Source organism: Chrysoperla carnea, chromosome 1 (assembly GCF_905475395.1).
Source record: "Chrysoperla carnea chromosome 1, inChrCarn1.1, whole genome shotgun sequence".
Taxonomy (NCBI): domain Eukaryota; kingdom Metazoa; phylum Arthropoda; class Insecta; order Neuroptera; family Chrysopidae; genus Chrysoperla; species Chrysoperla carnea.
This window is the reverse complement of record NC_058337.1, coordinates 38,447,282-38,471,090: the sequence shown is the minus strand read 5'-3', so window position 1 is coordinate 38,471,090 and position 23,809 is coordinate 38,447,282. Positions and strand designations below refer to the sequence as shown.

Below are 23,809 nucleotides of genomic sequence, written 5' to 3'. Positions count from 1 at the left end.
AAAATTGAGTTGCAAGATTCCGGACATACATAATACATATACCTACATTTTAAGTTAAATAAAAGCTTGTAAAAAATATCTAACTTAACTTGTTAGGAACATCTCAATGTTTGTTAGGAACATCCCAACTTGTTAGGAAAGCATGTTATAACACCCTTCTCAAAACCGTTCGAATTTTCGAAAAGAAAACATTACTTCTATAATTATTCATATTATACATTGAAAATAAACAGTTCCATTTCAAAAATTAATTTTTCTATAAATAATAAAGTGATTAAATACGAGTGCATTTTTTCTCCCACCGCCAATTCAATTGCAGGTATCAATTTGATAATAGTTTTTAAAAGTTGTTTTAGAGCATTTATGCAAAATTACATTCCAGTAGAATGAAAACCAAGGTTGAATCAACTAACCTCTCAGGTCCACTAACCTCATACTTCATAATAATATAAAATAATTGAGTACCTACTTCAATAAAAAATGTGTTAATGTAGTCCCAGGGCCCTCGCTACCATATGTGCAAAGTGTGCAATGCACACGGGCGCTATCCTTTTGGGGCGCCAAAAGCATGGGCCCAAAAAAAAAATTTGAAAAAAAAACAAAAATAATTTTAAAACAGAAGTTGAGAAATTAAATAGAATTGGGTATAAGTACACACGGCGCTTTCTCATTAACACGTTGTGTATGTAGACATGAGGCAATATTTTTGTTATTTGTTCCTAAAAAAATGTAATTTTTAGTTTTGGGTTATTTTCTAGTATTTATGAACAACGTGCCTGTACCCCGTTGATTAAGTAAATCCTTTAAAATTTATGTGAAAAAGAATTTATTGTTATTATTTCATTTTGATATTTTAGTCTACAAATAAATATGACTTTAAAAGTTCCGTTTTTTGCTTTATTTCAAGCACTTACCTACCATAAAAAAAAAGATAATTCAAAATGCCTTAAGGGGCGCCAAAATACTTTTTTGCACATAGGCACCAGTAGCCCTTACGGGGGCCCTGTGTAGAACACTTTAAAATTCCCTAAGTGATATATCTAGCCCAACGCCAAAAAAATGCACATTTGAAAATGAATAAACTGTTTATGATCTTAGTTAATTCTTCTTTTTTTTTTTTTTAAATTACATAATGGCTTAAATGCGCTAGTAAAGTCGAACGCCATTTCGTGTTTTATTTTGTGGTTTTGGTTTGTCGCTAATTCATAAGAATATCAAGGAAAACGATAAAATTGCAATTCTGGATTATTAATGGGTGTGTTTTTATAATTAACAACACAACACTTTCGATTCGATCGTTGTTTACTCATTTTATTGAAAATTAAATAATTTTTTAATTCCACTTGTCAAATGACGTTTTAACCCGAGAGATGATAGACATTTTTGGGTAGGTGTTTGAGGCATTCTGAAAATTGTCAGATCTCTGATATCTCTCCCATAATATCCTAATACAAAAATGCAAACCTAGCTAAGGGAATAGCGATATTTTTAGAACCCCTAAATTATCCAACATATAAAATTTTACGTTACACAAAATATTTTTGAGGCAACTTTTAATAACTAAGAAGATAATAACCAAGTCAGGCCATTTGCAAGGGATTGTAACCCTACAATATACTTGCAAATCTACTTTTCTTGTAATTTTCTTGATCACCTGGCAGGTAAAAAATCCCACCAAAATGACTGTCTTTTTTAGGATGCCTCAAACATATTTTGTGTAATTATTAGCAAAGTACTTTTGCAGGGTAAAAATTCCTCGCAAATTTGTTTATTTTCTTCATTTTTCAATATTTTTAAGTTTATTTAAAAAAAAAAATTACGAGTGGCCTTAAAGATATTTTTGGTCTTTTTGTAGTAGGATATTATGGGAAAGGTATTTAACGAATTTTCAGAATCCTTTAAACACCTGCCTAAACCTACCTACCAGCTCTCCTATTATTTCTGCCAAACCACTTTTTACAAAAAATAAAACACGAAATGGCGCAAAGGTCATCCGTCAAAAATACTTTACTAGTATATAATATATTCTTGTATATGAAATTCTGAATAAACTAATTCTATATAAAATATTTTTTCACCTAATAGATACGTACACACATCGTTAATCAAGTATAATTAGTAAAGTTATGATAATTAAGCAGATTACCATCTGCTTTGCGAAGGTAATGAAATGCTGATTAAAGATTGAGCATCATAATACCAAGTTCTGAAATTAAACTAAAATTAAATATATTTAGAATTTATTTTATATTAAATTTTAAAATAGAATAGGGTATTATCGTTAGTCAAAAATAAATTATGCAATTTGAAATAAGTTAAAATTTATGTAAAAATATACTTTAATATTCTGATTTTGAGTCATTACATAAAAGCATATTTTTCTTGTATAATATTAAAATTAAAAATCGTAATTTTTAAACTGTATATCACGTGGCCTAAAACGCGGGCGAACCCTGATGTGATGTCATGTCGGTATGAACCATAGACCATCAGTTAGTTCAGTGTAGACAGCTGAGTATAATATATACATAGATAATAAGTATTCATATTTATATTATAATCAGATGTCTATGAATATATCTGTCAAAGTTATTTGTGTTATTTCAAATAGTGATACCCATATTACGTCATCAAATTGGATGCCCGCGTTTTTGACAGTTTAAAAAAGGTTTAAAATTTAATTTAAGTTTTAGGCAAGAAAGCGTGTGTATTTTTCCGAAATAAATTTTTTCTGGCTTTTTATTAGCTAAATGAACATTTTGAAGTACTTTTTCAAAAATAGTAGAATACCCTATTCTTATGTCAATTTAAAAGTTACTGCTGGTGGAGACGAAAATTTACTTATATCGTTTCAAAATTTCGATAAAACTAGAGAGCATTTAAACAAATCCAAATGTTAGTTTTTACTAATTTTCACCTCCTTCAAGGATTTGAAAATTTATATATATATCATTGCTTATTCTTTTCACAGAATGATGCTCGAAATATTTTTAACTTAGAGACCTATTTATTTTGAATAACCGATCTGTTCTCATTAACACTTAAAGTTATTGATGAAGTATATCAGAAAATATGCATAATTTTCTTTGTTTTCTATTCCATGCAGCTATTAAATAGCGAAAATTAATGTTTTCAGAAACTGTTGTTTCTGTTGATCAATATTATATTTGATTGTCCGTTTATCCTAAATCCTTATTTTAACAAAGTCTTTCTAATGCAATTTTAAAAAGCTCTAATAAGGAAGTGGATATTTTTTATCAAGAACGAAGTTACGAAATCTCTGTTTAAATAACTATTATCACACAATAAACAATTCATTGACCTTCTGTAAACTATTTTTTTAAAATTGGAAGATATGTGTTAGATAATGATAGGTTATACTTTTAATTGGGGTCTGTAAAAAAATCAAACATATTCAGAAAGAAATACCGCTATTTTTTGCAATAACATACTAATTTTAGAATTTTTTGTCTCATTCGTTTTTTAATACCTTCAGAATATTAACAATGTTACAAAAAATACTTCATTTAGGTATGAAAAAAAAATACAGAAATACATTGCTGAATTGCAGCAATATAGCAAAAAATACAGCAATTTTTCATTATTTATGACCATACATTTCAGTTTTACTTAACGGCACCAAATGCAGCGAAAAGAATTTCTTCTGCAAAAAAACCAACAACACACCAACTACTGGGAATTATAATGGAATTTTCCCGATTAATTTTGACTGTCTTAAAAAACCGCTGTTGAAATTTGAAGTCTTTGCGTTCGTGTACCTATTTGTTACCATGGTTATTTTATATTTTTCTTGCTTTCTAAAGGAATTTTCATACAGAAATACTGTGTTATGTTTTTGGTGGAAGCGCAAATACATTCATTGAACACGTTTATTTATTTATAAATTGAATGTCTCTAACGCTTCCATCATAATTATATGAATTTCTTTTTTTTATTTAATCCGTGTAAATTTGAGAATAGTTACGAGGAAAATACAAAGCAATTGTTTTTAACATAAATTAAATCTAATCTAGATTGTAAAATAAAGTATTAAATTTTCCCCGTAGTTAATTTTTATTTTTCCGATTGATTACAGATCGGCAGGTGTTACTGGCATCATTCAAACAAATGGATGCCGACGTGATTTAAAACAATTCAATAAATTATCCACATATATTATGCAAGAGGATTTACTTCAACCACATTTAACAGTACATGAGGCCATGTGTATTGCAGCTGATTTAAAATTAGGTGATCAATACACCTTAAGTGAAAAATTAGCAACAGTAAGTTTTGTTTTAGTATGCTTATTGTCAATTTATTTTTTACTTTATTGAAATTCACTATTTATAGTTTTCCCACTTAAAAAAATTATTAGAACGTACCTTCAGTTATGAAAATTTTTACACAATTTAAGAACTCTTTAATTTTAGAACGTTCATTCCCACCCTGTTTTGCTAAGTGCGTTGTGGAAAAAAATTATGAGTTTCAATTATAATTGTCGAAGTAGTTTTTGAGAAATTTCAATTCGACCATTTATTCACTTGTACACCCTTGCTTTTTGTCACTTTTTAAACTTAAAATTCAACGAAATTTATTGGATAACAGTATTTTTATACCCTATATATATGAAATATATATCAAGGTATACTAAGCTTAGCGCCAAGTTTGTATAGCTTAAAAATATTGATGCTATGAACAAAATTTTGATATAGATGATACCAAAAGTAAAATAATTACCTAAAAATCACCACCATAAAATCACCTAAAGATTCCATTTTCCGTTGTCCGTCTTTTCGAAAACGAAAAGAGATATCAAGCTGAAATTGAAAAAGTGTTCAAGGCGTACAAAGTTAGGTTTAGTTCCTACATGAACAACATAGGTCAATTCGGTCTTGGGTCTCAGGACCCATCTTGGAAACCGTAAGAGATAGAACAAAAGTTTAAGAGTAGAAAATATTCCTTATAAAAAAATAAGCAAGTTTGTTTGAAACAGTTTTTTGTAAGCATCACTGTTGGCCCGTGAGGGAGCAAACTTTGATGTCCGTTTTCTCCAAAAATATAAAGGGGTTGAAAATGGTACGATTAACCATATTAAAATTTGTTTTTTAAGTGAAGAACTTTCTGATAAAATTTTTTTCATAATTATTATTGAGATATTGTAATATCTGGAGCGATTTTGGACGATATTTTCAAAAACTATTTCCTCAGTTGTAAAATGAATCCGATTTTTGTATTTTTTGGGTCAAAATTACTCTAGAAAATAAATTTTGCCCATAGTAGGGACACTAATTTTCTTATGGTTTTTCAAAAAAATCACGAGCCCTTTCTGTTCATGTATAATTATTAGCATCCATGATTGGAAATAAATAGATCATAATATTAAAATCTGAGTGATTGTTTTTTAAGAGAATAAGGGGGTGTAAACAAACAAAAATGTTCGTTCCTAGGGCAATAGTATGTAAGTTTTAAATAATTTTAAAATAATAGAAAATTGAAAAATTTTTATTCTGAAAATTTAAGAATTCTGCTGAAAGTTTAAATAATTGTTAATTGGTAAAAGTTTCAAGCACGGTTATCGATATTATTTTTGAGAAATATTAATTTATATTTTTTATTTAGTCTCATGTTAAACCTTGAATAAAGCCACTTTTCAAATTCAACGAAATTAATTCGATAACATTTATTTTTGTCTCAAATCATTTAAACTTGTATATATTATCATAATATTTTTTTATTTGTCTATTGACAAGTCTCATGAATGTACGTCCTTGATAGTAATAATCGATGATAAAAATTATAAATTATTGTTTTTAATTATATTTAAAATCTTATCGTAGTGGACACTCGTCAATATCCATCCATAATATAAATAAATACTTTAAATCCTAAAAATTTTAATAAAAAAAATATCTTGCATGTACCTAAATACTTCAAAACAGAAGTGCGGGTACATTTAAACAAAAGTCAACATATTTTAAATCACAAAAATTTTTTAAATATTAACTAATATGTTAATACTTCAAAACAAAAATGTGGGCACATTTGAACAAAGGTCAAGTAATTAATAAGAGTTCGCACAAAATTACTAACGTACTCTTAAATACCAATTAAATATGTCATTTCTGTACATGTAAAAAGATTTATCTACACTTATTGAACTTAGATTGTTTATTTTTTTTATACTTGGATTATGTAAAAATGACAATCATAAAATTGTTACAGAGATATGTTTTCAAAAACATCTTAGAGGCGTCTTTAAGAGTACTAATGACCATGGCCGTAATTGCTTTGATGACAATCTTAAAGATTTTTTCAAATACACATTTTAAAATTAAAGAGTGTTTCTAATAAATAGTAATACTAAACGATAGTAGGGTATGTCGAAACTAGAATTTAACCAATTGGAACATGGACACAGGTCCAAGCATTAAAACTACGCACAACGCCTGTATTTTCACTGAATTCGTTTTTCACTGAATTTTAACAAAAAATATGTTGAACGAACGTACGTTCTTTCAATAGAGCCCTTTTTAACTTTGGTTGCGCTGCCTATATAATATTCCATAAAATCAACCTGTAATATTCTATAAAATAAGTGTTTAAAATATGATATGGCAATCCTATAAAGAAGATCCAATATTTATTTTTTTTTTCATTTTAAAGAATTCCATGAACAATAGACTACAAATATATTAAAAACTTACAACATTCTAATTTATCGGAAAAAATGCCGTTTTAAATTGACAGTTTAAATTTTCACGCGAAATCGAATCTATAGTTCCGATGACGTCATTCCTGTCTGTCACTGGCCGTACTTGTTCGTCTCTTGCTTTTACATATAGATATTTTTTGGAAAAATTTTAAATGGACTATCCATCGACATTAGGTGATCATAACAGCACTATTAGTATTCCGAAAAAAGCCGTTTTGAATCATGTTTTGTGCCAATGTGTCCATCTACTGCAACAAAGTTTTATAAAGAATATTTACAAAGCGTAAAATTTTATTTTATAAATATACAAAATTTCTTTGGAACATTCATAACAGATGAGAGACTATGCTGTTATCAAATGGCACATTATAAATATCTACTTCTTTTGATTGTTCAAATTTTGGATGTGCTTTACAGAAAAGTGCCATTTTCCTTTTGCCGAAAAACATTTGAAGTTGTACTTATGCCCAATATTTTGGTGTTATTTTATTGTCTTCCACATAGGAAAGTATAGTAGAGTAGCTTCTATTGAAATTATGGTAGCTTCTGTTGACGGACTGCACCACGTGCAGTCCGCCACCAAATTAGTAACAAGTAACACACATAATAAGAGTAATTACGATTAGCTAATTCATACTGATGATGACTACTTGGTAGTCGAAATACGTATTTATAAAATACAAAAAACTGATCTAAGAAATTGGAGTAAAAATCGAAATTTATTTCGAAATTTCGAGTTCTCATTTAATATCTTCGATAATATTTATAATAAAAAGTTTGTTTAGTTTATCAATACTTAAAAAGTAAGGCAAAAGGAACCATAGAAAATTTGCTTCGTTTCAAAACTCACTGACTGTCAACTCTAGTAGCTCAGTTGGTTAAAGCGTAACCAATACCGTTCGCGAAATGCCTACGGTAGCGTGTATTAATTAAATTAATGGCTGTGCTAAAACACATGGATCCTTTAGCCTAAGTGTGGTATCACAATGGGTCCTATAGCCTAAGTGTGGCCTTCGTGGACAACCAATACAACCTAACCTAAACCTCACTGTCTTTTACAAATAATCCTTCAAAATAAAAGCGTACAACAAAGCAAATAACACGTTTTGTTAATCATCTATCAATGATCAAGCAGAATTAACGATCAATTTGAAACAAAAACATAAAACCACTTAAAATAATTAAAATAAATAATAACAATTAGTATAACATTTGCACAAAACATGTGAATCGGCTGCATCAGATTGTACTTTTTTGTTTATTATTTTTATTATTTAATATTTCTAATCACCTGACGCAATTAAATAACATTAAAAGATAAACAAGTATCAATTTAAATAAAAGTACCTTACTAATAATTGTGATTAGCAATAAAATAAATATTTTTTATACTTAATATTCTTTAAGTATATTTTAATGGTTTCATTCATTTACCTTTCTATTATGATGTATCACACAAATGTTCTTCAATGAATCAATCAACAAAAATGTGAATGGTAAATATAACCGAGATCATGTTTAATCTATAACGACTTAATGACAAAACGAGTCTTGATACCTATGTAAGGCACCATATTGTTGTAAGTTACTATGGTTTCTTAATATCCTTTTATTTATTCAATCCAACTGATAAGATACAGTTTATTCTTACTATCGTAGTTCTATTTAAAGTTATCAATTGTCGCATGACCATATGATGAGATGAGAATTTCAATAAGCATATCTACCGATTGTTTCGCAACTTTGTTACTTCTTTTACAAAAGTTACAGATATTATTCGGGACAAAAATAAATAAAATTTGGGAAAAATAATTTTAACTACATTATATTATCGTTATTTTTTTCAATTTTTAGTGCATAATAATTTGTTTAGGAAAAGTTTTTCTTTTGAAGCCGGTTTTCTTTTGTTTAAAATTTTTTTTTATGTCATAAACACTTGCTAAGATTGTATATATGTTGTTTACGAGAGCTTTTTTGAATCTGACAATTATAAATCGAGTGATGATTCTTACGTAAGGTCAATGTTTCTCCTTGTAGAACAATCAAAAAAAGACACTAGTGAGGAAGGCAAGGGATAGATCAGGGGCAAGGGGATAAAGGTATTGTATCCCGGGTGCAAGTTAGGCTCGCTACACCACTGCAATCAAAACGCGCAAAAACAAAAGATTATCTGGACATATCAGTAATTTTTTTTTATTAAAGTAAAAAAAAGTTGACAAATTAAGGTCGAAGAAAAAATATCATAATTTATAATTTTTTTGAAAATTTTTATGAAAAAAAAAGCTTAAAATAAGCCCTAATTACTTTGTAACTGGAAACAATTATGTTTACGTTCATAGTACGTAGGTCTACTTTTAAGTTACAGAGAGAGGCATTTAGAACAAAAGTAAAATTTTGAATTTTAATTTGAAAATTAATAATTAAGGTTTTGTTAAAGTTTTGAAAAGTAAAAGTAAAGTTTCTTAAAAATTTACTTTAAAATAAATAAGTTGCTATACTATAAAAAATTAACACAGTAGATATATATTAATATAGGTACATATTTTATACAAATTGCTCGAACCGTACTCTTGTGCATATATTTCATACTCTCAAAAGTTAAAAAATTTTATTATTTTTAAAGTGTAAATTATTAGAACACACATATAACCAATCAATTCAAGAATTTTTTAATTTATTTTATTTTTTAACACCGGCATTGAAATGTATAAATTTACAGAAAGATTTTGCAATTAATTAATTAATCTTAGAATATCATATCATTTATATACCGTTTAAATGATTAATGAATGCAATCCAACGTGATTACTTTCAACGAAAAAAAAGAGAAAAATCATCCACTGATATGTTCCGGCAGACAAATAAGAGTTTTTACTTGACCAGTAGATAATTTTATATTTATAGTAACATTATATTTGAAAATATGGTAATATTTAAATATTTCTATCGGAAAAATCATTAACGATGATAAGAAGAAATATGTCTTTCATACTATGGAATGGCTAGCCCATTAAGAGAGTGGGTTTTTTATTAGACAATTCGTTCATACATTGTATTGTTGTTCATACAATGGTTTGTTTAAATTCATATATTTGTTCTTTATATCCATATATTATGTTTTGAACCCCTTCTGAAAACCAGTTTAAGTTTGTTATCGTAGATCTACTTGAAGGCACCGCTTTTCAAATACATATGGTTAAACAGTTCATTTGACTGTAACTTGAAAAATATTTGACTGATTTTAATGAAACTATTACCAAACAATAGGTTTGAATACTTACAACTTTCAGTTAAAATCCGACAAATAGTTCGACCAAAATTTTAAATTTAATGATTTTTTTTTAAATGGATGCCAGTTTATACGATTGTGTCCTACGGGGTTATATACGGATTTTTTAAATTGAAGCATTTTTTATTATCTTTCGATTTCATGGGTTACATACCCGTATTATGTATGATGACCCGTAAATGACTCCTTTACCCATATTTTTGCAAAAAACGGAAAATTTATCATTTTTTGGATATAATTGTTTTCTGGGTGTATTAACTGGCAGTTTTTCGTTTTGGCTTCAGAAAATTATTTTTAAAAAAGGTCTATATGGTTTTAAGCGGAACTTTTTAGTTTTAACCACCGCGCACCATTGGGGGGAAGGGGGTGTAAAGAATAAATATCTTTTAAAAGATATCTACTATATAAAATTGATTTTTATGGGTTGGGTTAGTTTTTTAAATTTTGTTTGTTTGTTAATTTTATAAATGCACAAGCATGACTATTTATAAAAATTGGAGGCACTCCATCTAAAAAATCAAGGATGATTCGTCACGCTTAACTGCATCCATTAATCATATAAAACGGTAAACTCTTGACAAGTACGATATTCTCAAATTAATTAATTAATCAAAAAGCATTTCAGATTTATTACACATTTCAATGCCGCTTATAGTATGATTACTCTTAATTAATTTATAATTATTAAATAAGTGTGTATAATTAATTAAATATTTAAAAAGAAATTAATTAATTAACTTTTAAGAATATGATCTGAGTAAAAGTGGTTCTACTTAGATACTGAATTGGTTATCGGTCGTCATCTGATTGATTGCGCAAACTGATTCAAAATTCGTTTATTTAACGATGATTCCATGACAGTAATTATAATATAGGGGAAAGTGATCTATAATTATCCCTCAGAGTAAAATGATCCCTCGTTATTTTAAGTTAACCATTAACCATTAAAGCCTTCTAGTATATTTATCGATAGATGGTTTCCGCGCGATCAAATTAATCGTTCAACAAAGACTTATGGTGGTATAAGGTAATTTGTGTTTCGTAGCAAAAATATTAATTTCACTGCTTATGATTTATGGTAAGACAAATTTCAACGCAAATCTTCTTTTTTTGTATTAGTTTTTGCCGGCTGGCTGTTTTTACTCTTGGCATTTGTTGACTTTTAATAATATTGTAACACATTTTCATAGGCGTATAATAAATTTTAAAGTCAGTTTTATGACGAAATTCAAATATGTCGTTAGGGGTAAAATTATCCCCTTTATATATAAGCTAAAATGATCTCTATTTTGTGTGTAAAATTATAATAGGTAAAATGATTCCCCATCATGTAACGGGTCTTGAATGTGTTGATTTAGATGAATTTACCAGCGATTTTTGTCTTCATACTAATCGTTGATGCAATGTAAAAGAACAGATAATATTTTATGTGAACTGTTTGATAAAAAATGCAATGGGATCATTTTACACACTATCCTTACAAAGTCGGTCAAAACGATCCCTTTTGAGAAATATTGAATAGTTCTTAAAATTTAAACAGATCAAAAGAAACTTACATACCAATATTGTAATATTTGAATAAAGAACTCGAAAATATTTCGACGTTGTACATATGTCGAATAGTTTGGCTATAAATTACATTTTTGTCTTAGGAGGATCCTGTTAGACGACCTTCCCCTACTCTCGAAAAACTCTCTCAGCGTAGTGTTTATTTTTTTTAAAGGTGTCAAAGTTTGTAACTATATTGCATGTTACCGTGTAGCATTTATCGAAGGATAATAAACATTAGTAGGTAATTATAATATTTAGCAGAAAAAATAACAAATTTTAATAAAAATATTCATATACCATAAAAAATGGTATAAATACAAAAACCCAAATTAAATATCTTCTGCGGAAAAGATCTTTTCATTTAAATAATTTCCATTAAGGAAAATTCTTTATATTTGTATGAAAGATTAATTTTTATTATTTATATAAACCTTTAATCACGAATATACAAGTGTGAAATACATAAAATTTTTACATATTGAACATGCTATGTCAATTTAAAAATTCACTACGAGAATTCTTTTTAATCCATAAAAATAAATAAATTATCCATTCAAATTCTTAGCTATTAAAATTTATAACAGAGATCCGTAAGGTATAAATATGTTATAAGCTCGGAATTCAGGGATAGTCAATGAATCGTTATAAAAACTGTTTAACTGCATTTTCGAAAGCTTATTTAAAGAAGTTAAAAACAAAATTAGTGCGATTTTGTCCAGGGGGTGGAGAGACACTCTTTCTTGGGGGTAGTAAAGTTTATGCTAAAAATGACAACGAAAATCGATAGAAGGATGATTTCTAAGCAAAAACATTATTGGCGATTGACATTCGGAGTATTTAACGTCATAAATAACTAAAAAATTTGAAGTTTTTTGAAGAAATTACATGATACTTTTTAAAGTACTATAAAAATCCATGAAAATGGAAAAAGTTTCAAGTAATTTGCATGAAAATAGACGATACTTTACATATTTTTTTAGGTTAGGCTAAAAGTTGCTATAGCTGTTCGAAAGACACATATTTAGATCATAAGGCAGGCCAACTGGGATATCTTTTTTTCGTTGATTATTCAATTTGAAGTATTAAAATTTTACTGTGTTAAAAAATACCAAACTTTTATTGCCAAATAAAAATTTATTTGTAAAAATGTTTAAAATTTCACAAACTACAAATGGTTCTTTTCTAAATCGTTTTGCGTTACGGCTTCCGAAACTTTTTAGTAAAATTAGACAAAAGTTTTAAAAGTTCCGATATAGCTAACGAAATCTGTACGTTTTAACCAACTGAGCCATATAGTTTAGCTTTTTTTATTACGTGTATTTAATTAAATTTATTTATAAATAATTATTTGTATTTTCTGCAAAAAATATTTGATTTATCAATATTGTTTATTTGATGTATGAATATTTATAAATTTGTAAATCAATACTATTAATTGAAAAAATAACCTTGAGCAATTATTCGAAAACTTACTTCGTTCTAAATAACAAGTAAAAATAATTCACTGATTTTATACAAAGATTTTCCATGATAAACAAAATATAAGACACGTTTAATCAGTTAATTAAAAATGTTCACAATCATTGAGTCAGTCTAAAGTTCATTCGTTACCGAAATACGGGATGTTAATATTCCAAAAAAGTATTTACCAATACTCGTTTACTAGCTTTTTTTACCTTTAAAATAATTTTTAAGTAATGTAGGTCTCAAGATCAATCAAGATGTAGGTCTCAAGTAAAATATCATTGCCGACATTTCGAATAGCTTGCGATCTTTTTGCGTTTGGTAATCAATATTGGTTGGATATCAATAAATGTTGTCAAAATGGTTGTTCAGATAGTGTTTATCTATATAGAGTAAAAAATTAAATCAAACGCCCCTTGCGTGTTTAGTTGGTGACAAAGGGGGTCAATGCATTATTGTTACATTGCTTATTTTATGACATATACACTTAAAATATTACAAAATCAAAATTATTATTATTAAATTTTATTTACATGGTTGTTATTTAAAGTAAATGAAACAAAAAATGTGCAATCAATCAGTTTAATCAGACAAATAAGTTTTTAAACTGCTATGGAAAATTTCATTTTAAAAAACAATACTCTTTTTATGAAACAGCCACAAAAAAATTTAAACAGCCTTCAGCAAAGTGCATGTTCCGGGTTAGAGTCGTACAAATAAAAGGCCACGGGCACGGATTCAAAGCGTCAAGGCGTTGGTTTTATAATTTAAATATTTAAAATTTTAAAACTTGTGATTTAGAGCTGGTGCTAGATAGAGTTAAGTGATCAAAAATAGCCCATCACAACCATTAATTAAATTTATTTTTTTTTTTGGGACGGCGGACATCGAATTCACTACTCTGGGCGTATCGCGAATGGAATTGGTTACGCTTTAACCAACTGAGCTACTAGGATCGTCAGGAATTATACTTATTTTCAAATTACTCATTCATATTACAGCTGACTTAATCTATGTGTGACATTATAAATAAATTATAAATAGCCTCTGCGTCCCTCAATATCATGGTTGAATAAAATGCTTTAGGCCGATCTTAATAATTAATTATCCGATATCTATAATAAATAATATTATTTATATTTATTTTAGGTTGATGACGTTTTGGCTACCTTAGGTCTATCAAAATGTCGTGATGTCCGTGGTGAAATGTTGTCTGGAGGTCAAAGAAAACGTTTGTCTGTTGCACTAGAATTAGTAAACAATCCACCTGTTATATTTTTAGATGAACCAACAACGTAAGTAAAAAAATTTTTAACATAAATATTATATCAAAAAAATTAATTTGTTTTTTTTTTGTTTGAATTCATTATTTTTTTATTTCTTTCAGTGGATTGGATTCAGTGGCAATCAAACAAAGTGTGACCTTATTAAAATCATTGGCCCAACAAGGTCGAACAATTGTTTGTACAATACATCAACCAACATCGTCCATTTTCCAGTTATTTGATCAAGTAAGATTTATTGGTTTTAATTATTGAGGAAATTCCGTTACTCCCGCATCTACAATAATTTTAATTATAACTTTTAATTTTGCATCTCGTTTTAACACTGTTATCAAACTCCCTAAAACAGAAATTCTGGGTTATGAAAATTTCTTTGGCGGGCAAATTTAAAGACACAGCCTAACAGGTACGTCCTTGACAATAACTTCTCAATTTTTCTGTTCTGAAATGACAACTACTATGGCAATATTGAACATTTTAAAATTCGAAAATTGAACATTAATAAAAGCATATCGTTTTTAACTTAAGGCTGTTGTCTCCGTACAATATTGTAAAAATATTGTGTACTATATGAACAGCCATAGTACACATGCTTAGTATACATGCATAGTCAAAAATTAGTATTATTAAATTAATTAAAAGTATTATTTTTAACTCTAATGTACAAACGCAAGGTATCCTCGTAGCCAATCTTCTGTATGATTGTATTAAAGTCTGTATTATAATAGACATCTCTCTTGTACTACTTATACTCTAAATATAATTATTTCTGTTCAACAATAAAATTAAATAACTTTTGAGTAATTATATCTCAAGAACGAAACGGTCAATAATTTTGGTTTTTTTTTTTCAAAGAACAAAAACATGAATGAAATTTGAAAATCTCTTGAATCTAGTTTTTTTCTAAAATTAAAAACTTGCTAAAAACTGTTAAAAACCTCTCCTTTACTCTAAATATTAATTATCCGAACTGTAATTAAATTTATCTCGAGTCAATCAAGTTCAAATTTTTTTGGTAATTGCATCGTTATATTCTTAATAAGTAGTAAACACAAATTTTCTGTCACTGGGGCCATAGCGAGACAACAGCCTAATCTAATAATCTTAATAATATTATAAACATCTTTAATATTTATAACCAACTCAACATATGCAGAGTAATCAAACAATTAATTCTGGTAGTTGATATTTTCACTTGTTTATTGACTTTTACCTTTTTAATTGACACTAAAATATTAACCTCGAACACTCTTGACATTGATAGTTTATAATTATATTTTATTATTTTATTAATCTATTTTATTTTGTTAGTTTTAAATTAATCACGCAAACCAACTCCTTTCTCCTCTCATACATGATATTTGATGTTTTCTTTTTAGAAATTGATCTGTTCTTAAATAAATACTTTCACTTTTGAGAATAGATGTAACTTTTTTTACTATTTCTGCTCCAAATTAATAATTATTTAGCAGTCTTCTTCAATGAAGTTAAAATGAGAGTTGAAGAAATAGTCTCGATTAATAAATGGTTAATAAACAATTTCATTGCTTTTGTTGGGTTTGTTATCAAGTTTTTACCACTCTTTTGTCTCCACTTGGAAAAAGGAAATAACATAATAAAATCCTATTAATTTTTACGCCCATAGAAGTAAGTTTACTACAAAAAAGGTGTTATTCAGAAACATCGATTATTCCCATGATTTATTCTGAATTTGCCATTTTAATCTTTGGTAGCAGCAAGATTGAGGCAAAATTAAGTTTCGAAAAAGAAAAATTATTTACATTTGATTCAGATATTTTTTAGATAAAATAAGACTTAAACAGCATTAATTATTCATATCGGCGCTTTCTTTAATTTCATAACATTCCGCGGTCAAGTCGTTTCGAGACAGTCGAGTTGTTTTTAATTTTTTCCTGCCCGATATCGACTTTATTAGATTGAGTTTTTTTTTTATATAACTATTTATTATTCTGTGAAGTTATTCGTGTGGACCTCAAGAATCGCACCAGAACCTATCCACGGCTTGTTTTTTTGGCATTGAAACTTCGCGGCCCTACAATTAAGTAGGACACTATTATTAATAAAGTGGGCACTATTGTTTAAAGAGACAATACACTATTATTCTAAAAAAAAATTTTAAATTACGTAAATTCACGATGAATCGAAAAGTATCAATAAGTTATATCAAAACACTTCGACCTTGCGAAAATTTATAGTGACACTGACAAAAGTAAAATTAATAAAAACATCATCAGCCTTGCCCAATCAAGCCATTTCCGATGATATTTTTGTGTTTTGATTATATCAGGTTATAAACATGCAAAACGGAAGTTACAAAATTGTTTAAATTTTGGTAAAACAAATCAAATATTAAAATATTTATAAAAATGTTTCTGTTTTAAGTAACTCAATTTAAATAGGAGGACCTTGATTTTAAAAATTTTATATAATTATTATAAATATTGTTACTATGAAGTAGTGATGTGACGAATATTTGCATTCGCAAGAAATGATGCCAATGTTTTTGAAAATCACAAAAAAATTAAATTAATTACGGAAATTAAATTGTAAGGAGAAGGGGGGATAATCGAGGATTATAACACGGTAGCCTTTGTTTGTAGAGTTGAAATTACCTAGCAAAGCGGACGGGTATCTGCTAGTGTTATTAAATTTGACTGTTGGGCAAATGCAATTATAGCAAACCAATCTCAAATCAAAACAAAATGAAGTTTGTTTTTAATAGACTTATACAGTGTGTTTTTAATGGACTTATACGAAGGACTCTTTTACGTTACTAGGGCTTTTCATTTAAAAAAAGATTCTTGTTTGTTTAGAACAGATTTCAATCAAGTAAAGGCATATCACATATCTTCTATCTTTGTCAAAAAGCGCTATTTGATAAAGGCAAAATATATAAGATTTTCTTCAGTTGAGTAGTTTTTTGACAATTGCCCGAAACAAAAACAAATCGATAAAAAGGCCTATGAAGAATTATATGTATTAAGTTAATACATAACAATTTGCGAGCGCTTCATTTGAAAATTGACATTCGCATTCGCGAATATTATATTCGAATTTGCGAATGTACAAAATACAACATTCGTCCCATCACTAGTGTGTAATATGATAAAACATAAAATATGTAATTATTTATTTAAAAAAGAAAACAGAGCTATGAGGAAATGAATATTTGTTTAAATTGAAATGAATCATAATTATTGATTTGAATAATGAACCTAAAAAAATTTGCATAACCTGAATTAGAACCGATGATTTAATTATTAATTAGCTGTTAATGATCAAGATGTAATTTTAAATCTCGTTTAATTTGTTTTAGGCATACTTTTTAGCCAATGGTAAATGTGTTTATCATGGTGCCACAAATATGTTGGTGCCCTATTTATCATCAGTTGGTTTATCATGTCCAACCACATATAATCCGGCCGATTACAGTAAGTCATAATTTTTCGTTCATTCGCTACGTACACGAGTTTTATTTCAGGGAGTTATCATAGTAACGTCACATTACTTTAATAATATTAATATAATTGTATGAATGGACATATAAGTCTATGAGTGGTATACAGAGTGTGTCGCCCTCATATTTTCGTTTTTTATAGGAATATCGATTTGGAATTTTGCACAGTCATACAAAATGATTGGTCACATTTTTAAGATACTTAACTGAAATCAGAACTTTAAACTCAGCTCCTAGTGCAAATTGGAAAATAAAGCCAATCCTTTATATTTTGCCTAGCGTCAGAGATAAAATTTCGAAAAAGTTACTTAGAATATTTTTTTATACCCAAATACCGATTTTCATGACAAAATTCGCATATTTAATTTTTTCATTATTTCGGTCCTTACTCAAAATTATTACAAGTCTATTGAAATATTTGAATACATAACAATTTGAAATTATCAATCAATTATGTCCAGTTTTAACATTTTATAGGACGCTAGTTATAAAATTAATAAATAAACTTTTATAACTAGTGTGCTATGGAGTGCAAAAACTGGACAAATTGATAATTTCAAAGTGTTATGTAATTTCAAAATATTATCGAAGAAAAATTTCATTTTGATATCTTTTTGCGTTTTTGAGTTAACGTGTCGACAGACTGACAGACGGACACGCAACCAAAAATGGACTAATTAAGTGATTTTATGAACATGTATACCAAAATTGTATTTGTATCATCAATATTTTTAAGCGTTACATTACATTTACATTTTTAAACTTAGTATACCTTGATATATTTCATATAACATAGTATATAAATGATCTTTAGTAAATTAAATTTCGAAATTTGATTTTCTATGCCATCTGTTATTAGTTTAAAGTATCATTTATTGTAACTTTTACAATAAATAAATATTAAGTGCTAATAAACCATTAAAAAACACAAAATTTGTAATCAATCATAAAAATGTATTTAAATTTTACATTTTCAAATTTCATATAGAATAAAGTACTCTATTAATTAATTATTAATATTAATATTTTTCGAGTGAAGTATTTTTCGAATAATCCGCTATGATTTTTTCGAGTGAAGAAATTTTTTCTTAGTTTTAATTTTTCACAGACTTAAAATTTGAAACTTAATTATTTAAGAATTTGTGTCCACTCAAAGCGTTAAACAACTTTCATTCCTCGAATTCAAACCATATAGCTCAGTTGATTAAAAACAAACTACTGGCTTCTGTAAGCTGTATACAGTGGATTTCGAATTCCAGCCATCACAACAATAATTATATTAAATATTTGTAATTTGTCTGCCTAGTGCAAAGTACACTTGTCTTTCTCGAACTTGTCATGAGTCAAGAAGGCGCACTCCGCGTATCAAAATTAATAAAAAGCTTGAATATGTAGCGATCATAATGTGGCAAAGTATCACAATGAGCCTTAATACATAAATATATTCCACCACCTGGTCAGCCACTACCTTTCGTATATTTCGGAAATTCGTGCACTTCGGAAGTAAGATTTCTTTAAAATCTTCATCTAATATGTAATAATTTTTCTTTTGCCTGTAAAGTAAACGCAAAAAAAAACTTGACAATATTGATAATGTGAATAATTTTGAACTGATGTGTTGAGTGAATTCCGAGTAACTGATACGATCATGAATCACATTTAAATAAGACCACATCCTGTTAAAACTTATACATACAAAATAAAAGTAGTTGTTCAATAGAATTTTAATTTAAGATTGTATTTACTTTATACATTCATTTAAAAGTGAATCATTTTATACATGGTAATGCACACAAAGCACACGCCAGCTACTTTACTCTAAAATTATCATGAATAAATAAATTATTGATTCACAAAATAGAATGAATAAATATTGATTTAAGATTAGACTAGGTGTTTTAAAACATTAATTAATTATGTTTACTTTGTTCTTGGAATTCTAACATTATACTAACTAAATTAAAATCAATTCATTCAAAAAATATCCTGGGAAGGATAGAAAATAAACAAATGCCAATTAACTGGTATTTTGGCAATCAATGTCGCCGAAAAAACCAGTCTTTAATCTTTAAAAGGCATCAGTGATCTACGGAATAATTAGGCCATTAAAAGAGTAGGCTATTCATACATTTGAACAGATTAGTTGCAACTTAATATGATGTCTTAATATCCATTTTTTTTTTGTATTCAACGCCTCGTCGCTGTATAGTGTATTTAATTACGATATCACCTATTGAAACCTCTAAAATTATCAGCGTTTCTCTACTATATTGTGCATGTATTATACATATAAACTTACTCTTAAATCCCCCTATCTATTAAAAAAACCGCATCAAAATCCCTTGCGTAGTTTTAAAGATCTAAGCATACATAGACAGACAAACAGCGGGAAGCGACTTTGTTTTATACTATATAGTGATGATATAACTTTGGTTATTATCGGATTTGCAAATGTTGGAGATTTCAGCGTAACACAAATAGCATGCAACATTTTTGGTAATACGCTTGCTTCAATGCCGAATACAATTATACAATTTTTTCCACGAATACACTATCAAAATCAACATTTAATATAAAAGCTTGCTTTTCAAACTGAATATTCTGTGTATGTTTTCACCATCTTGGACTAAAAATTCTCTTTCACGATACGCTCTTATTTCCATTTTTTTATTATATTATGACAAAAACTTCGATAAAATGTTCGATAACATTTAAGGTTAGAAAATTGTTTGTATACCTGTAGCAATATATTAAAGTAACTCCCACATGCTTGTATTTTTCACCTAAACCTGCTTTTACATGAGAATGTAACTAACAAAACTTTACCATTTTTTGACAATGATCCATTTATTTCATGTAATCGATATCTTAAATGAGAACTTTGTCAACAATAGTGCTGAAAAACTCCCAGCATCACTATTTATATTTTCATTAATACCACATTTTATAAAAAATTTTAATAATTTTCTCAGCATTTCGAAAATTCTTCTGACCAGGATTTAGTCCGACTTAATTAAAAATTTCGTTTAAAAAAACATGTAAACAAACGGTCAACTCTCCACTTGATATAAATGTATTTAATTAGGATATAGACTAAAAGCGTATTTAAGTGTTAATATATCAGAGCTTTCTTCAATCTGTACTTCAAAACTTTGTTCAATCCCAAAAAACAATCAATTTTAAAGTATTTGGATTATTCACAAATTATTTATTAATAAATACCCATTATAAGGCAAAAAGACGTGTAACTTCTAAATTGTCACTCAAAATTTTGTACGACTATGGATATCCCGAAACATATAAACCAAAAGTCCAGTATTATTTGGCACCGAAATAAACTAGAAAGTATTGAAGAGTATATATAATTATTATTAATTGTACTAAAAATATGGTCACACAAATGGCACCATGAAAAATTTCTGGACCTCCGTTTACACAAAAACTTATTTGTCCTTGTTTCTACTTATTTCTTTGTTCATCTTCAACCTACGTATGTTATATTAATTCCAGTTTTTAATTACTTACAGTTATTGAAGTTATTCACGGAAATCCAGAAACCATACAAACATTATCATCAGAAATGAATGATGGTCGTGTAAAGAAATGGGAAAAATCTGCAACCGTTCCAAGTAACTATTATACAAGACAGGAAGAAAATGTGTACAATAATACAACAATAAATACCAACTACAATTTCCCTACAACATTTTGGTCACAATTCAATATATTATTACGACGTAAAATGTTACAAACACGGCGTAATTTAACAATGTTATACATACAATTTGCACATCATTTTGTTTCTGGAATGTTATTAGGTGGAATATTTTTGGGTTTGGGTAATGATGGAAAGTATGCCGTGGCTAATTTTAAATATGGTCTAAGTTGTTTGGTGTTCTTCATGTATACATACGTCATGATTCCAGTTCTTGTATGTAAGTATTCTAAAATTGTATTAGTAATTATTTCACTAAAATACAATAAATATCACAGGAAATAATTAAGTCTAAGCTGATAGTAATTTAATATATTTTCCACATGGATTAAACCATCTTTTCATTCGCTCTACCCTTAAGATAGCAATAAGAATCCAAAATTTTTCTGGATCAAGTTTTGCAATTCGTATCGAAATGGTTTCCACCGATTTAAATCTTACCCAGATACAGTTCTTTTTTAATTATAATTGAGCAAGTACAAGTTTAAATCATTGGTAGAACTAATTTTGCTCACTGAAATGAAATTTTTTACTTTATATTAAAACTATTAGACTGGGAGACAATGGCACAAATTTAAAATCATTTGTTACAAGTATGGCGACCATTTACAAGTCTAATCACGTAATTATAGAAGGGAAAATGATGGTTACATCACTGCTTGTCGGGGCGTAAACGCCAGATCATTAACACAACTTGTTCAGGTTCTATTTTATTTGTTACAAGCAGTTGTAAGTAAGAAATGTCGGAATTTTGGAACCTCTAAAACAATATAGCATAATGCCTCATCGAAAATGATATTTTCATAAAAATTAACTTGCAATGAATAAAATAAAGTCTGTAACAAGTTCTTTTAATCATTCTACTATTATGCCGCAAGGATTCGAGCTGTAATTATGATTCTCCTTTCAATTATTCCGTTCTTCCACATTTTAATAGTCGCCATACTTGAAACAAATTGCTTGAAATGTGCGAGTGTCTCCTATTCTACGTCTTTAAACACAAAAAATAATAGTAAATTCATTAAAAATACATAACAATATATTAAAAAAATTATTTGAAAATAGTAATTTTTTCTACTACCAGAGGAAAATTTCTCAGTAGATATTCCAGTATCTCATATTCACATAATTTTGTTAAATTTACAGTTCCAAGTGAATTTAAAATAGCAAGACGAGAATATTTTAATCGCTGGTATGGATTGAAAGCATATTACTGGGCGCATACACTGTCAACGATTCCACCAATGGTATGTAAATATTCCTGACACGTCACGGAAAATCATTCATACCATACATTAATATATTTCTTTTGTTATTTTAGATTATTTTTGGTATAATTTTTATGATAGTATCTTACCTTTTATCAAGTCAACCAATTGAAAGTTCAAGATTTGCTTGGTTTGCATTCTTTGGTATTTTAACTGGTTTGTGTTCCGAAGGATTAGGTTTGGCTGTGGCAGCAAACTTCAGTTCAACTGTAAGTAACTTTTTATAAATCCAATAACAATGACCTTAAGTAAGTTGTAACTATCTCCGTTTTTCTTTCCTTTAAATTGCAGAATGGTTCTATAGTGGGTCCAGCAACAGCAGTACCATTTTTAGCTCTAAGTGTATATGGTATCGGTGCAGGAGATTTATCCAGTGATGAACCGTACATGACATTTTTAATGTCTTTAAGTTATTTGCGATATGGGCTTGTAGGGATGACTGAATCAATTTTTGGATATAATCGTACAAGTTTAGGTTGCTCTGATGATTTATATTGTCATTACAAGCACCCACAAATGTTACTTAAAGATTTGGGTATGGAGAGTGCGACATACACAAATCAAGTAATAGGTTTAACTGTATGCATTATTTTATTTAGAGTTATCGCTTATTTATCCTTAAGGTACCGTTTAACAGCTGAATTTTCAAATAGAATATTAAATTATGCAGCAAAAGTTTTACGGCATCAGTAAAACCGTAAATATTTTTCTATTTTTAATTTATTTAAATAAATTTTTGTAAATTTTATTTTAGGATATTTTTAAGCTTTAATTTATTATATATTTAAGTATACTGATTGTATTTTTTAGAACCTAACTTAACTTAAGTATGGAAAATAACGAAAGTTTTCTCACTACAGAAGTATGTAGACAAAAATTCTACACAAATAAAATTGAGTCTTCCATGTCACTACTAATTTAATAATTTGATGGGCATTTAAAGTTTTTTTTTAAGAAAATATGATCACTCAAGTACAAAATAGCGAAAAAATATAATTTACTTGCTTCGTGCAACTTGAATTCACTTGTTTTGTTGCGTTTAATCT

At 28.0% G+C, this 23,809-nt stretch overlaps 1 protein-coding gene across 1 annotated transcript in view; it reads left to right on the top strand.

Moving 5' to 3' along the window:
• Window positions 1-23,456, top strand: part of LOC123293087 (ATP-binding cassette sub-family G member 1-like) — a 92,194-nt gene extending 68,738 nt beyond the window's left edge. The window contains exons 3-10 of the mRNA XM_044873837.1: window positions 4,097-4,286; window positions 14,169-14,314; window positions 14,407-14,530; window positions 17,640-17,754; window positions 21,308-21,715; window positions 22,642-22,742; window positions 22,817-22,972; window positions 23,055-23,456. Of these exons, the coding sequence (XP_044729772.1) occupies window positions 4,097-4,286; window positions 14,169-14,314; window positions 14,407-14,530; window positions 17,640-17,754; window positions 21,308-21,715; window positions 22,642-22,742; window positions 22,817-22,972; window positions 23,055-23,456 (1,642 nt within the window). The remainder of the gene's footprint in view (window positions 1-4,096; window positions 4,287-14,168; window positions 14,315-14,406; window positions 14,531-17,639; window positions 17,755-21,307; window positions 21,716-22,641; window positions 22,743-22,816; window positions 22,973-23,054) is intronic.
• Window positions 23,457-23,809: the final 353 nt, after the last annotated feature.